We start from the raw sequence: 17,270 nt of genomic DNA, 5'->3' as shown, positions 1-17,270 counted from the left end.
CAAATGAAAGAAAAAATAGTATTCAATCACAATTTTTTAGAAAAAAAAAATTATCTTCAGCAATGCCAGTGAGAATAAATTGCTTTCCAGTTTCTTGTTATGCTTTAAATATCTATTCATCTTCAATTACTTATATATACAAAACATTCTATGCAATGTCATACATAGTACTTTTAGTCCTGGTTTATTCTTTGTTCCATATCCTTAAACTCCTAAAACACAATCTTTGGGTGAATGATGTAAACCTGCACCACAAATCACACTAACACTACTATCCAAACTTCATGTACTTGCCCTCCCTTTATCCATTCTCAATATACAACCATTTAAAAAACAAATATATCACTACTTTTCTCGTGATATATTTAGCAATGAAGTTAAAAGCAGTTAAAAGTTAGTGAGCACATTTTATGTAGCAACAAACTGTTTTAAGCACTTTATAAAAAGAAATCTCAAGCCAGCATATTGGTGTGCACGCCTATAATCTCAACTACCTGGGAGGCTCACAAATTCAAGGTCAACTTCAGCAACTTACTGATGTCTCAAGATAAAAAGGAATCAGGAGTGGTGGCACACACCTCTAATCCCAGCAGCTCAGAAGTCTGAGGCAGGAGGATCCCAAATACAAAGCCAGCCTCAGCAAGTCAGTGGTAGACACCCGTGGGGGGTTCAATCCCCAGTACTGGGGCGGAAGGGGACATTCTCTTTCACTCCTGACCACAACCGTACAGTATAAGGTGGGTACTTTAGGTAAGGAAGCTGAGACACAGATTAGGTAATTGGCCCAAGGTCCACAGTCAGTAAATGCAGGTATGGGATCAGAGTAGTCTTGACTCCAAATCCCATTCTCTTAACCACTCGTATTTTTTTCCCCCAGTAGTTTTAATTTTACTATCTCTCTCATTTTACAAAATTACTCCTAACTGCCCTTTTGGGCATTTATAAAAAGAATCTACATCTAAAAATAAATTATATTCAAATTGCTCAAAAGAGGCTTAATACCTCAATTAATATTTATTTTCTTAACTCCTTTTTGAGACCTAAGAAATAATAAAGAATTTCCCAATAAAATTTCATTAGGAAACTACCATCTATCATGTGGGGAAAAAAAAAAAAACTGAAAAATTCAATAGTGTTTTCACTTGGCCATTAATTTCACTGTTTGCTACACTCAAAAAATTCAACTTCAGGTGGAGGCAAGTGGCATATAACCTATAATCCCAGATACTTAGGAGAATGAGGAAGGAGGATGCTAAGTTTGAGATCAGCTGGATACAGTGGTGCACACCTGTAATCCTAGCACCTCAGGAGGCTGAGACAGGAGGATGGAGAGTTCAAAGTCAGTCTCAGCAACTTAGAGAGGCACTTAGCGAGACCCCATCTCTAAATAAAATACAAATATTTAAGTTAAATATAAAATGGACTGGGATGCTGCTCAGTGGTTAAGCACCCCTGGGTTCAATCCTCAGTATGGGGTGGGGGGATGGGGGGCAAGGCCAGCCTGGTAACATTACAATACCATGTTGCAAAAACAACAAAAACCTGAGTGTGTAGCTCAGTGCAGAGTGCTTGCCCAGCATACAAGAGGCAGAGGCCCTAGGTTCAATCTCTGGTACTTCCGAAAAATAAAAAAAAATAAAAAAAATAAAAAAATTCCGGTTCAGAAAAGAGAAAACTAAAAATCTAGAACTAACAAAAGAAGCATGTCTTATTTTTTCATCAATCTTTGGTTGTATGAATTGGCAGAATAACTCCTGAACTGTTTTTGTAAATACACCAGGAAGACTTTACACTCCCACTTGTATGTGCAACATTCTTCCTACTCTTTTCCTCTTTCCTATTTAACCACTTAATGTTCCTACAAACACCACCATGCTCTAATATTCAACTGTTTCTATTTTTCCTTTTTATGGACTAGATTAGAGAAGCTAGAAAATCAACGTTACAAAATAATGCCAAAAGATAACCAAGGCAGAAAGCTTTTCCTCAAAGCCTCCCTTTCATCTATTTACTGAACATGCCAATATACTTCCCATCCATGCAACAGAACATAAAACTCCTGCTGGAAAAGGGTGCCCATACTGTAACACACTAAGGCTTACACTTTAACAGTCACTTTATCTCACTATTGACCACACACAATCTTCTTCAAGTCCTATCAATGAACTTATTAGGCATTGAGACGAATAAATCTTACCACGCCAAAGAAACTTAAGGCAGTTGGTAAAATGTTCTGCTAAACTGTATCAGTCAATAATACCTCACTAGACCAAAAAATTTTATCTGAAAGACACCAGAAGCAGAACTCTAAACATTCATGCCTAAAAAATAAAATTATAATACCACAGGTCTAAGAGCTGAGAAAAGAACGGCCTCCATCTATATGTTCTGCTAAGGATGGTAAGCCACCATTGCATAATGTTATTTTGAGAAAGTAAAACTGACACTTCAAAAATCCTTACCACCTCTTTAATGTATACATTAATCTAGTGATTGAAATGCTGGTATATTTTATACACAGCCCTATGCCTTTGAAATGGGGAGGTGGGGAAGGCATAAACCTAAGCCAATCTTGACACATACAGTAGGGTCCACCCATCTTCCCAGAGTCTGTTTTTAGTGTATACAGCAGTTAAATGCTTACAAAGCAAGGACATAACATGTTCACTGAGCAATGAGGGCAACAGGTCATCCTCATTATTTCCATCATTCAGATAATCAAAAATAGGTTCAAGAAATTTTTCTAGAACTTACCAGTCACTAACTTTTCTAATCAAATGTACCAAAATATTTTTACAAATAGTTTGTATGGTCTTTTCTGGAGAAAAGGGGTAGGACAAAAAGGCATTATATTATTAAAATGATTGATTTTGCCCTAACTGTACCAAACTAAGCTAAATTTTCCTTTTTCTTGGTACTGGGAATTTAACTCAGAAAGGCTTTACCACTGAGCTACACCCCCCAGTCCTTTTTATTTTGAAACAGAATCTCAGTAAATTGCTTAGGCTGGCCTCAAACTTGTGATCCCCCTGCTTTAGCCTTCCAAAGCCACTATGCCCAACCCAAACTAAAAAGAATTTTCCATGAATAAAATGCAAATATTAAAACAATCATAAAGGTACAAAGATTTTTTTTTTAAAGTTTCTTTTCCTCCCCTATTCTGACATAGAAAACTTAAAACTTGAATCAACCTGGAAAATTTCCACTATATCTGAGCATTAAATAAGTCATTTTCATTCTACATCAGAATCTAACCTTAGAAGTCCAGAAGTTGGGATTTAAACATTAATTTGTTTTGTAATACTTCAGCATGTCAACCCATTGAATTCCAGTTTTCGTTCCTGTAAGGGTAACAGACTCAAACATCCTTAGTAGGTATGTACTTAACACTACAAAATCTGCGAACCTAAATCACTTTTTTTTTAAAGTTTCTGGGATCTAGCTGGGCACGGTGGCACAGGCCTGTAATCCCAGTTGCAGCTCAGGAGGCTGAGGCAGGAGAACAGCGAGTTCAAAGCTAGTCTCAGCAACTCAGCAAGGCCCTGTCTCTAATAAAATATTTAATAAGGGCTGGGGATGTTGCTCAGTGGTTAAGCACCCTTGGATTCAATCCCCAGTAGCAAAAAAAAAAAAAAAAAAAAAAAAAAAATTTCTAGATCTAGAATTCCTGGCTCATTTTGATCTGTTCTAATCATAATCAAATATCAAAGAACTACTTCCTTTTACATTTATAAAACAGTAATGTAACAAGTCAAAATGTAAGTTGTAAATCTGAAATAAGTTTTAAAAGTGAAGTGCCTCCATTAAAAACTGCCTGCAAACTTACATTACAGAAAAAAATATCAAAATGTAATGGTGCCCAGCATGAAGTGAAGTTCAGAGAGAAAGTTTTGTTTTTTTTTTTGTTTTTTTTTAATTCTCCCCCTCAACACACCAAAATCCAGACTGGTTAAAATTTAAATTGTACACCAAAGAATTCCAGGAGTAGAGAATTGATAAGAGGGGAAAAAATTAACCCTCACTACAAATTCTAGAAAAGATTAAACTCTTGGTACTAAGAGTGAATTAACTAAACCCAATATTTAAGGTTGTTTGTTTGTTTTTACATTTAGGACTCATTCAAAGATATTTCAAAAAGCAAAAGTTTTTGCTTAATAATCAGGTATGACATTACCAAAATAAGTTAGCCAAAGTTGATACAAGTTAGTCAAGTACACAGATATGGAGAATACCCGAACAGACAAGTGAACAGAGTTTCCAAGTTTAAACTGCTCAAATTAAGGCTCACCAAAATAAAGCGTATACGGCTGGGGACATAGCTTAGTTGGTAGAGTGCTTGCCTTGCATGCACAAGGCCCTAAGTTCAATCCCCAGCACCACACACACAAAAAAAAAAAAGAAAAGAAAAAAGAAAAAAGAAAAAAGGCACATAAAGTTTTCCCTACAAGTTACTAGCTAATGCAAATGTAAAACCCATTACCGTCTTACACAAAAACAAGAGCAAAAACTGTACTGTCTTATACAAAAACTAAAGAAATAACACAAAAATCTACAGAACTCCCGTCTTAAGGTGATTTTAAAATTTAAATGACAGAGTAATAAGTGCAAAGAAACACAACACGTACACAACATGTATGAATTTTGAAGAGAAACATAGCTAAAAAAAAGAAAATCCCTTAAAACTACAGAAACTTCAAGGCACAGATCAAAGTTCACACATGTCCAATGTTGGCTCTTTAGGTAGAACAACACTGTTAAGACTCCTACTTCTAATTTTTGCAGGTTAACTTAAACTTGTGACTCATGATACACCTACCCTATAAAAGCAAAAAATTCAAAGCATTTGCTATATCCTCCTGCTTTCATTCTTTGAAATGAACACTACTTAGAAACATGCTCAAAGTTTTCTACAAACTTAAAGGGTACATTTAACTCCATTATGCACTCTCACTGGCAGATGGAGGGATGACGTTGCCCCTGTTCTCAGGGAGTTAAAGAGATGCTCATAGTAAGGGGGAACATCTTGGGGACTGTCAGATGGCCAGCCATTCTTTCTCTTCATTATCCTGGCATCTCAAACAACTACAACAGCAAAAAAGAAGGTCGCTGGCCATCAGGATAACACCATTAAACAGTAAGTAAGAAAAGAAGAGGATGATGGAAGGGATTTCCCTGAATTTCCCCTAACAAAGGGCTGTCTACAACTGAGGGAAGAAAAGAATCACAGAGCTTTTAAACTGAAACCTCGACCTCCAAATATACTGGAAGAGTTAAAGGACAAAAACACACAAACCCAAAACCTAATGCACATTTTAAACTTTTGTACAATCAATTCATGTTTGAAGTTCATGACTGGGACGTTTTCAGTTTTGAATCTTGAAATACATAATTCCAGAAAATCTTTTGTCCCCCCTTCCCACCCCCATAAGAAAGTAAGTGACAAACTGCTAAGAAAATACCTGTGCTTTCCTAACTTGAAACACAAGTTTCAGACATTTTGGTCTCAGAGAAAATGAACTGGGAGATGTAAAATGAACTGCGCTCCATATTGATTCTTAGAGCAAATAAGGAAAAAAAACTAAAAATGATAGGTAAGAGCAAATAATTGTTAAAACTTTACATCAAACTTGAAATCTAGTATCTTACACACAAATAAAAAAGATTTTTTTTTACATCCTATTTCTCTACAGAAAATCTTGTGAAAGGAGCGAAAATCTTGAAAAGGAAAAGTGGGAAAGTAGAGGAAACAGAATAAGTGTAACGAAGGAGAAAGGATTCAAAATTCCTCAATTACCGACAACCAAAATCAAAACTAAAATCGCAAAAAAATCTTTACACACAAATGCACTGGCATTTCTCAAATTAAACTGCATGGGAGCAACAATAAAGGCCATTTCTACACAGCACTCACTTATGAGCTCTAATTCCAGAACACACATCGATATGACATAGTGTTGCAACGAATGTATCAGCAGGCAGAGAAAATGGTCGGGCCACTGGACGTCTTCGACCAGCTCATTCAAACACATTTAAAATTAATTACGGGGCAGGAAACTAGGAGGAGAGAAGGCAAGAAAAAATACAGAAGAATAAAGGTAGACTGAGCAGAAAAGGCGGAGGGGGACGTGGAAGGCCCGGGCTCCCGATACTAACCTGTGCCATCGCTGGCCGACGCCGAGAGGGCCGGAGAAGAGAGTTTAGGCCGCTTGGCTGAAGGCGGCCCCGGTTCCACCACATTCTCGGCCATTTTTAATTCTTTCGGAGATACAGAAGAAGAAAACGAGAATCCTCAGGAAATCTCTTCTTCGGCCTGGGGTCCCCGCCCCGCTCCCAGGGGTGGGCTGGGGGGCTCCGCCGACACCCGAGGGGGGTGGGGAAGTTCCTTTTTCTGTTCGCCGGGTCGCGGTGGCTGGAGAGGGATGCGGACTCGATAGGAAAGGTAGGGGCAAGTGCGAGGGGCCGGGCCTCGGCCAGGCCCGGAGGAGGGCACAGGAACAAATCCGCCGAGCGCGTCCGCTGCGGCGAATTCCCAAGAACTCGCGGCTCTAGAGGCGCAGTCCCCGGCCCGCCACGGCCGGCCGCTGCCCAGCCGAGGTCTCTCGGAGCTCCGCCGCCGCCATCAGCCTCTTCCTCCTCGGCGCTGTCCTCCTCCTTCTCATCGCCACAAGGAGGCGGGGGCGAAAAGGGGGGAGAGGAGGAGGCGACGAGAGACACTCACCTCCTCCCGGTGCCCCCTCCCGGGCCTGCGCCCCCACCCTCCGAGCCCTCCTCCTGCCGCCGCGCTCCGCGCCGCTGCCGCACCGGCCCCTAATGGCCGCAGAGAGCTCACCCGAGCCGAGAGCCAGGCTGGCGCCGCCGCCTCACATCGCGCGGCGGCCGGCGGAGGCGCGGCGAAGACGCCGGGCGCGGGGCTCGCCGGCCCAAAGGACCGAGGGGGCCGGGCCAGGCAGCGCCGCCCGCCCGCCCGCGCCGACGCCAAGCCCACCGAGGAGGCCCCGCTCGGGCGGCGGCGCAGGCAGCCTCCCCTCGCGCCGCGCTCTCCGGCTTCGCCCTCCTCTCCCGCGGAAAATAAATAAATACGGCCGCCGCTATGGCCCCCACCCCCGGCGGCCAGGTGCCGGGAGCGCCCGCCCCCCGGCTCGGCTCGGGCCGCCCTCGGCGGCGGGCGAAGGCGCCGCGGGGCGCGGGGTTATGTAATGGTCCCCCCTAGGCGTCGACGCCGGCCCGGCTCCCGGGCCGCGGTGGGGGTGTGTGCGGGCGAGACGGGGCTGGGGGTCGCCTCAGCCCGTGCGCCCCGGGCCCCCTGCCACTGTCTCGACCCCGGCCGCCGCTCTCCGGCCCGGCTCCCCTCCGCACTCCCTCGCTCCCGCAGTTCGCACTCAGCCCGGCGTCCCGCCTGCCCACTCTCGCCCGCTCCCTCTCGCCCTCTCTCCCCCCCAGCCTAGCACACAAACAAGATGGCGGCTGTTGTTTCTTCCCTCTGCCGAACCCTCCTTACAGGCTAGCGGTAGCGGCGGCGGCCGGAAATGAGCCAAGGGGGGGTGAAAAAAAGGGGAGGGGCTGGGACTCCGGAGGGGGGGCGGGGGCGGGGCCTCGCCCGAGCCGCTCACACAATGGGGGAAGAGGAGCCGGGGGCGGGGCCGGTTCCAATCACGGGATCCGCCCAAGGCCCCAGCGCGCTGGGCGCTTCCGCAAACTCCCCTGGCGTCACCCGGTGGCTCCCTTTAAAGGGGAGGGCTTTAGGCGGGGTGGGGGGGCCAGGGGCGGACTCGGAACCTATTTTCCGTCGGTGGACAGTTACCGGGGAAGGTGCTAGGGCTGGGTCTTTTCGTGGAGCACCGGTGGGAACCGGGTTGAGGGAGCACAGGAGCTGCGCCTCGGAAGGCGCAAAGTCACGGCGCAGGTGGACTAATAGGAGCACTCATGGGGACTGCCCTGAGTCCCGGGCCCTTGAGCGGCCGGTCTTTCGACCCGGGGTTGAATCCAGCAGGCAGAGGCTACCCATCGCTCCGGCGTTTGAGGACAGAGACCCAGTGCATCCTTGCATCCTCACTCTCCACTATCGTCTTCCCAAAGAGAATGGTTCACATCCCCAAACCACATTGGTTACGAATTGTTCCCATTTTCTCTGAATTTTCTAATTTTTTGGACGAGACTATTTATTACTTTGATAATTAATTAGAAAATCACAGCAGTGGGAGGATGTTTTAGAACCAAACCCAAATTCGTTTCTTGCCCATTACATGTACACACGCCCCGACCAGGTAGCATTCTCACCAAAGGATCTTTGAAATATTGTTCCAAATACCCCGGAGAACTGAAGACTTTTATGGTATTTCTTTTTGCCCAATTCCCAATAGACCAGATTAATAAAAGATCACGTTGGGTAGTGCCTTAAATAGAGTGTAACTATTGAAAAAAGCAAAAATGTAAGGTGCTAAAGGTAATGTAACTATGAAAACAAAATTGTAATGACTGGAAGGTGTTTGAAGTCTGGTGTGTGGGACAACAGGATTGCAGTAGAAAGAAGAAAGCATACTTTAACATTCCTACACATTACAGGATTCCCTTGTGTTTCTGCCTTGGGTAAATTGGAACTGGAGAAGATAGCAAGGTTTTAAGTGGCCCCTAAGGAAACCCCCAAACCACTATCTCTCAAGATGCTTAAAAGCTTTTTCTCATATTTCATATCTCGTGCTCCTTAGTTGGTGTCCATATATTGTTGGGCCTACTTTTTTTTTTTTTCCTAAATGATAAAGAGGATAAGAACCTAAGAGTAGGGTTGGGGATATAGCTCACGGGTAGAATGCTTGCCTAGCATATGTGAGGCCCAGGGTTCAATCTCCAGTACCAAAAGAACCTAGGAGTGAAGATCCTATAAAGCAACTCAAGGAAGATGAGTTCTGTTTCACAAATCATTCGCCTAGTTTACCCAATCTGCAGTAAAAAAGCAGGCAGATTGAAAAGGACAGTACCTCTTTATCTTAAAACTGTTACAGGATGGATTCATGTGTAGGGGGAAGAACAAGGTGGAGCTTTAGGAATCAGTTATTTCTAACAGTGTATACCTCCTTCACGTGAAGTAAGGATGAAGGAAGGAAATGTGGATGACTCCTGGAACTATGGCTTGTGCTTTTCTTGTGAGAGGGTTGCTTGTCCAATTTTTGAAGAGTCTCTTACTTTTAGGAAAAATATTTGCCTAGTTTTCAGAGGATCCAGCTTGAGTCTTCACTATTCAGACATAACCTGCCCACCTGGCAAAAATACTGTGAGACTCAGTTTAAGAAGTAGATCAAAGGAGTAAGGTACAGTGGCACTCTCATAATCCCAGTAGCTTGAGAGATGGAGACTGAGGAAGAAGGATCACAAGTACAAAGCCAGCCTCAGCAATTTAGTGAGGCTCTAAGCAACTTAGTGAGACCCTGTCTCAAAATAAAAAATAAAAAGGACGGAGGACTGGGGAAATGTGGCTTAGTGGCTAAGCACCCCTGAGTTCAATCCCTGGTATCAAAAAATAAATAAAAATAAAATAGATCAAGAGAGACCTGAGAAACACACTGAGAAGATTCCACAAGGAAAATGAGAGGCCTAAACCAGGTGCGATGGCACATGCCCTTAATCCCAGGGACTCAGGAGGCTGAGGCAGGAGGATTGCAAATTTGAGGCCAGCCTCAGTGATTTAGTGAGATCTCATCTCAACATTTAAAAAAGGAGTGGGGAGGGGGCGGGGGAGGGCGCTGGAACTCTCCTTCAATGGTAAAGCACACTGAGTTCAGTACCACCCCCAAAGAGAGAGAGAGAGAAAGAGAATGAGAGGCCACAGACCTAGCCAGGAGGAAAGGTTCTCTGTCAATGGGGAACCCTGATGCTTGGTGTGTCTTCCTGGAATTTGAACGCTGGCTCCTTACCCAGGATGAGGGCCTGAAGTCAGCCATGTTAGAAGTGAAGGGTGTGAGAGACATAAGGAGCACCCCAAGGCAAACAAGGTGGGACTTAAGATGATTCTTTTTTTTTTTTTCAATCATCAGTCTTAATCAAATGAAACTTTAAATGAAAATTTAATCAATCATGTGGTATTACATAGCTTAGTGGTAGAGTGCTTGCCTGGCATGTGGCAGGTCCTGGGTTCAATACCCAATACTAAAAAGAAAAAAAGAAATATCACAAGAATGCATTTATGCTAGGCACTTTGGCACAAGTCTGTAATCCCAGCAACTCAGGAGGCTAAGAAAGGAGGATTGCAAGTTCAATGCCAGTCTCAGCAACTCAGGGAGGCCCTCGGCAATTTAGCAAGACCCGTATGGAAAATTTAAAAACAAAATAAAAAGGGTTGGAGATGTAACTTAGTGCTAAATTTCCCCTGGCTTCGATACCCACTACCAAATAAAAAGAGAAAAGAATGCATTCATGAACAAGTCATTGAGGCCGGGCACGGTGGCACACGCTTGGAATCCCAACTACTTTGGAAACGAAGCAGGAGAATCGCAGGTTCAAGGCTAGCCTCAGTAATTTAGCAAGACCTTGTCTCACAATAAAAAATAAGAAGGTCTGGGGATGTAGCACAATGGTAGAATGCCCCTGGGTTCAATGCCAAGTACCTCAAAAGGAATAAAAAAAAAAAAAAAAGGGAAGAAGTTGTTGGTCAGTAGCTGGGGAACCCAAGAGACAGCAGACTGTCAGGTAAGAATAGGAATGCTAACGTGAAACGAGATGGGATTTAAATTCTGGCTCTGTGATTTAGTAACTGTGACTTGGGCAGACTCATCTGTAAAGTAACTTTCATGATTAGACCTACCTTATTACAGGGCTTTGATATAGCTAGGTGGTAGAGTGTGCCCTCAGTTTGCAGGATACCCTGGGTCCCATCCCCAGCACCACCCTATCAATACCACTACAGCAAAACCATCCCTGCTTTGTAGTAAGGATTAAACATGATAATTTATGAACAAGACTTTTCAAAGGGCCTGGCACATAGTAAGCACTCGATACACCATAGCTGCATCAAATAGTTTTTTTCTAAAATGAAAAGGATTGTAGGTAACTCAGAAGGATTACTTGGAGAATAAAAATGAGATGAATGCAAATAAGGTGTTTGGGCTTCTCCATAGTCAGAAATAAACATCCCAGATGATCATCCAGCTCCCTCCAAGACAACCTTCTGATAACGAATCTGCCTTACCAGGTGCTCTGATTGCCAGAGAGAAGAGCTTAGAGAATGGGTACAAGAACAGGCAGAGAAATGCATTACCCCAGTGTGTGTCCATCAGTTTACATCTGGCCATTTTGCTGCCTATATTGTCCACAGGCACTGCGGCCTTAGTTGAGTCCCTTCCCTTTGCCCTCACATCTATGCAAATTTTTTTTTTTTTTTTTTTTTTTTTGTCTTCCCTATCCCTATGACTAATTCCTCTGTCCACCTACTTGACCAGCTAGACACCTGGGAGCCATCGGTGAAAACACATGGTCCTCCCTATTCCTCTTCCCTCATACCAAATCATCAGTCTCTCTCTTCAGATTCTACTTCCAAAATTATCTTCCAATTCAAATGGATTTTGAGTCACATGGAAGTATTATTCATTTGCAAAAATCAAATTAAAAAGGGCTTGTATCTGTGAGGCCTCAACAATGTTTTTGCCAAAACACTTGCCATCAAGGGAAGAATGGTTTGTGCATTTGGGTTGTTCTTGCAAATGGAAATGTGGACAGTGTTGTGAAAGTGGCCACACACCCAATACAAGGAATTGACTTACATACTCACCCAAAATGAAGTCAATGTTTGCAAGGATGCATTTTTATTTGTATCATATTTAATAAAATGTCTTCTTGAAAAAAAAATTAAGTGCCAGCATAAGCAAGGATATGGAGAACTGGGGCTTGCATACACTGTTGGTGGGAACAGAGCATCGGTGCAAACTAAATGTTTATTGCCTTTGAAAATCACATAACTTGTAGGGCATAGCCCACAAATCCACAGAGATGGGTATGAGAATATTTCCTCCCCCATGCCCCTGCAACAGAGGAAACAAACTAACAACCCATGTGTAGATGAATGGTTAAAAAACAAACAGGGGCTGGGGTTGTGGCTCAGTGGTAGAGCACTTGCCTTGTATGTGTGAGGCACTGGGTTCAATTCTCAGCACTGATTATAAATAAAGAAAGAAAATAAAGGTCCATCAATAACTAAAAAACATTACATAGACAACAACAAATAGATCCCTGAAAGGGCTGGTGTCCGTGAACTTTACTTTCAGAAGAGAAGTTAGATCTTCCAGGGCATTGCAGTGTTGTGGTGTCTGACTTCCATGCCACATTTGTGCAAAATGGTATATTCTTTAAGATAGTGTTGATAACTGGAATATTGTATGTATGCTTGGGGACGCTTTCTGTGAACCTAAGACTGTCGCTCAACAGATGTTGGATTAGGGAAAATTCAAAACACAACTTCAAAATAAAATACATTTTTAGATTTCAAAAACAAACAAACAACGGGGCCTGGGGTTATATGGCTCAGAGGTAAAGCACTTGTCTAGCACGTATAAGGCACTGAATTTGATTCTCAGTATCGCATATGAGTAAATAAATAAATAAAATAAAGGTATTGTGCCCACCTACAACTAAAAAAATATATTAAAAAAAAAAAAAAAAGATGGAACCTGACATGGTGGTACACGTCTGTAATCCCAGTGACTCTGGAGGCTGAGATAGGAAGATCATAAGATTCAAGGGCAGCCTCAGCAATTCAGCAAGGCCCTCAGCAACTTAGCAAGGCCCTGTCTCAAAATAAAAAATATAAAAGGCTGGGGCTGTAACTCAGTGGTTAAATATCCCTGGGGTAAATTCTCAGTACAAAAAAAAAAAAAAAAAAAGTGGATATGATTCTGCATATATGAAATACTTAGTTTAATCATATTTCTAGATATATAAAACAGAATGCTGGAGGGGAAGGGAAGGAAAATGGGGTGTTATTATTTAATGGGAACAGAGTTTCAGTTTGAGGAAATGAAAAAGTTCTGGAGATGCATGGTGGCGATGGTGTGAATATCCTTAATAACACTGAACCGTGTCCTTAAAAATGGCTAAGATGGAAAATTTTATGATATTTGTATTTTAGCACAATTTATTAAAATTTTTGAGGACTGGAGATGTAGCTAAATGGTAGAATGCTTGCCTTGTGTGTGTGAGGCCCTGGGTTTGATCTCCAGGACACTGAAAAAAAAAAAAAATTATGCTACCATAGAAAGATATCTATATATTGCTAAGTACAAACAGAAGAGAATAGCAATTACTGAATGACTCTATTTTTATAAGTGTAATTATTAATAAAAATGGATTAGAAGCCAGGGGAATATGCACCAAACTGTTAACAGTTTGGGGGCAAGAGAAATGTCATGGGGAACTATCATTGTACATAATAAATGTTTGTGATGTTTAAAATTGGGACCAAAAAGAATTGTTTTTAAAATCTTCAAATCTCTTTGCTGTTAGGATAAAGTTTCGTGTGCAAGAAATGGCGCCTGCCCACCTACCTCATTTCTCTCCACTTCCCTCTTTGCAGCCAAGTAGAATCATTTGTATGCCATCTGTGCCATGTTTTCTCTGCCCGTGGGGTAGTCACACATACATTCCTCTGTCTGAAACACTTACCCCACCCGCCCCTTTTCCCACCTAATTCCCAGTCACCCTTCAGGTTCCAGTTTACACATTCTTTTTTCTATAATGCCCTCCCAGATCTTCTGCAATACTGGAACAAATTCCTGTGTTGTCCCCCGCAGCCAACACTTGTGCTTCTGAATCACCCCACATTGCACACTGCATTCTAGGTGCTTGGGTTCTTGCTGGCCCTTTCCTTGTGATGGCAAAGGTGACTGTGTTGTCCAGCTCTCTCTCCCCAGGTCCTAATTCAAGACCTGATGCATACCAGGGACTCAACTCAAACTTCTTGAACAAAGGAATGGATACCACTGAGTTGTGAATCTCCTCTGGGACAGTTGGTCCAGTCCCTCCACTCCAACGTCACCTATTCTACCCCAGCAACAAAGACTTTTTGGTCTTGGAAAAGACGTGATCTATCTTACCTGTCCTCTTTCTTTCCTGAAATCTCCAATATTTTGACCCGAATTCTTTACAATTGTATCAAGTAAGTGTTCGTGCTCATTAATGATCTGGAAACTGGAGCCATAAAGCAAGCACAACGTCCTTCATGAGACTCCAAACTGAGGCAGAGGGAAGATTTAACTCAGGTCTCCCAAATCATATCCAGGTCTCTTTTTATTGAACCCTTGTTACTTCCTTAGTGGGGAGGCAAGTCTCAAGCTTCTCTAAAACTCCAGCACCTGGTACAGGTACTGGCCCAGAATTCATAGACAATGAATGCTTGTTGAATGGGGGAAGGAAGGAAGGAAGGAAGGAGATAGAGAAGGAAGGGTGTACACATAAAAACATTCACAGAGGGCAGGGTTGTGGCTCAGTGGTAGAGCTTTTGCCTAGCACAAGTGAGGCACTGGGTTCGATCCTCAGTATCACATAAAAACAAATAAATAAAAGTATGGTGTCCATCTACCACTAGAAAAAAAATTTTAAAAACATTCACAGACTTGCACATACTCTCTCTCTCTCTCTCTCTCTCTCTCTCTCTCTCTCTCTCTCTCTCTCTCTTTTTGTAAAATTAGAACACAGAGTGCCAAACCTATAAAAGCAGTCACAGAGCTTGTCATCTTCTATGTTGTTAAGCATGATGTTCCACCATCAGGACTGAAGTGGACCAAGAAAACCAAAGGTAACCAAGGAACTTGTACCCTTTATTCCCTGAACCATCCTTTGTGCCCAACAATGTGCTGGGTGGTGTGGATTCAAGGAGGAGGAGGTGGGCTAGGGATACGACTCAGTGGCAGTGTGCTTGCCTGGCATGTGGGAGCACAAAAAAAAAAAAAAAAAAAAAAAAAAAAGATGGAGGAGGCACTGGTCCTGTCCTCGACACACCATCTATCTGGAGAGAAACTCAGAGATGAATAGTGACTGGACAGAGCCCACATAAAAACAGAGTGAGGCTCCCTCAAGCCAAACAAAGATGTCTGGTTTGTAAGCAGAAGTGCTTGAATCCTGGCACCTCATGCCTAGGCAGGAGAGGACACAATGAGTCCAGCCAGATCACCAGGGATCACTGGTATCATGTTGGGAAGTTTGGGCTGAAGTTTGTCCTTCTTTTTGCTTGGAATACCATATCTATAAATTAACACACCCCCAAGGAAACTCGTGGAATATTAAAATATGCTAACAGTATTGCAAATACAAATCTGATCAACTTTAAAATAGGAAGAACTGTGACCTAAAATCCCTCCTTTATATTCAAAAAGGCTGCTGCAAAGGATGATAAAAGAGACAGATATGCAAATAAGATGTTTTTCTATGCCGGTAGCCCCCAATCCGATGTCGTGTGTATGGTAACTATAGCCACAATGTGTGGACCTATCAGACTGGGACTCTACCTAAAGGATCTCAAAATAGCTCTGCTCTGCTCTGCAGCAGGCAAGCTCTGCTCTATTCGGCAGTAGCTCATTCTTTACTATTGTTGCTATGTGACAAACTATTGGCTCCCAGTCTTAATCCAAGCCTGCCAGAGAAGGAGGGTGGGCAGAGGGCTGTGGGAGAAGCATCTTTCCTAGAATCTAATGTAACAAGCATGTCCTGAGCACGTCTTACGTGCCCCTCCAGTTCCTTGCCCTGAAGATACAAATATCCAATTCAGTTTAATGAACATTCATTAATGCCTATGTGGGGGCACTGTGCTGGGTTCCGGTGATAAAAGATAAGAAAATTCAAATGACTTCTTCCTAGATGGTTCACTATTTAGAGAGAGAGGCAAACTCAGGAATGGAAAACTACAATGTAAGGTAGTCAATACAATAATAGAGGCTTGGGTGCAATGTGGACACTCAGGGGGTGCTTCAAGGGGGTGCTTCAGGTGGGTGCAGCTTTGGACATGGTGATGTGCTTGTGGGACACCTGTAGGGAGGTCCCCTATGGGCAGCTGGACATACAGGTCTGTGGGGAAATCCTGGAGGAGGACTCGCTGTCTGTGAAAGATGGAAGTCTAAATACAATAGGTCAGTTTCAACAGTGCTCTGTAGTGAACACTTAGAGATTCACACCAGATGATGTGACAACTCCCATGGCCTGAAACTTTTGACATTCCTCTAGGGTACAGCAAAAGATCTGAATCCTGAATGATTAAGAGTGGTTTTCTTTGTTTAAAAAAAAAAAAAAAAAAAAAAAAGGGTGGGGGGCAGAGAAGCCTAAGCAAAATAACGGACGACTCCTTGGCTCGGAGTCCAGGCGCAGGTAATGGGAGAATGACCAAAGCTGCCACAGCCAACACCACAAAGCCCAGAACCTGGACAGTGGGTACTGGGGACTGACTTAGTGCAGAATTGAAGATATGGCATAAGATGGCAACATGAGAAGTTTTGGAGAGTTGAGGTCACTAGCGGCATCCAGGGTGGCACGGCTGCACTGCCCCATGCTCCTCCAAACTGCAGACAGCCCATTCTATGTGGGCTTCCAAGACCACAGGACTTCAAGTGTATCTCCATAAAATAGGAGGCGGACCTGACCTGTCCTCCTAACTGCAGCGTCATTGAAGGTTGACCCTTTAAACTACTTTGATTCATCTTGGTATAAATCATAATGAGAGCAATTTCAAATCAAGTCCAAATCAATAATCTCACGTGTGTGTGTGTGTGTGTGTGTGTGTGTGTGTGTGTGTGTATTACTGGGGATTGACTCCAGGGACCTTCTACCATTAAGTTTTATCCCAAGTCCTTTGTATTTTTATTTTGAGACAAGAGTCTCACAGACAAGAATACAGAACCTGGCTATTCCTACTACCTTTTTTTTGGGGGGGGGTGGAATTGGGCATTGAACCTAGGGGGTGCTTTACCACTGAGCTACATCCCCAGTCCTTTTTATTTTTAATTTTTTTTATTTTTAAGGGTTTTTTGTTGTTTTGTGTTTTTTTAGATGTTGACAGATGTTCATTTTATTCATTTATTTATAGGTGGTGCTGGGAATTGAACCCAGTGCCTCACACATGTTAGGCAAGTGCTCTACCACTGAGTCACAACTCCAACCCTTTATTTTTTATTTTGAGATAGGGTCTCACAAAGTTGCTGAGGGCCTCACTAAATTGCTGAGACTGGCGTCAAACTTTCAATCCTCCTGCCTCAGTCTCCTGAGTCTCAGGGATTACAGATGTGCTCCACCATGCCCAGCCT

At 43.1% G+C, this 17,270-nt stretch overlaps 1 protein-coding gene across 2 annotated transcripts in view; it reads right to left on the bottom strand.

Moving 5' to 3' along the window:
* The window catches only part of Ep300 (E1A binding protein p300), a 75,688-nt gene extending 68,224 nt beyond the window's left edge, over positions 1-7,464 (bottom strand). For both annotated transcript variants that reach the window (XM_047548886.1, XM_047548887.1), the window contains exon 1: positions 6,154-7,464. In XM_047548886.1, coding sequence (XP_047404842.1) covers positions 6,154-6,247 — 94 coding nt within the window. In that variant the 5' untranslated portion in view covers positions 6,248-7,464. The remainder of the gene's footprint in view (positions 1-6,153) is intronic.
* Positions 7,465-17,270: the final 9,806 nt, after the last annotated feature.

This window comes from Sciurus carolinensis, chromosome 4 (assembly GCF_902686445.1).
Source record: "Sciurus carolinensis chromosome 4, mSciCar1.2, whole genome shotgun sequence".
NCBI classification, from domain to species: Eukaryota; Metazoa; Chordata; class Mammalia; order Rodentia; family Sciuridae; genus Sciurus; species Sciurus carolinensis.
This window is presented reverse-complemented; position numbering and strand designations above follow the sequence as displayed.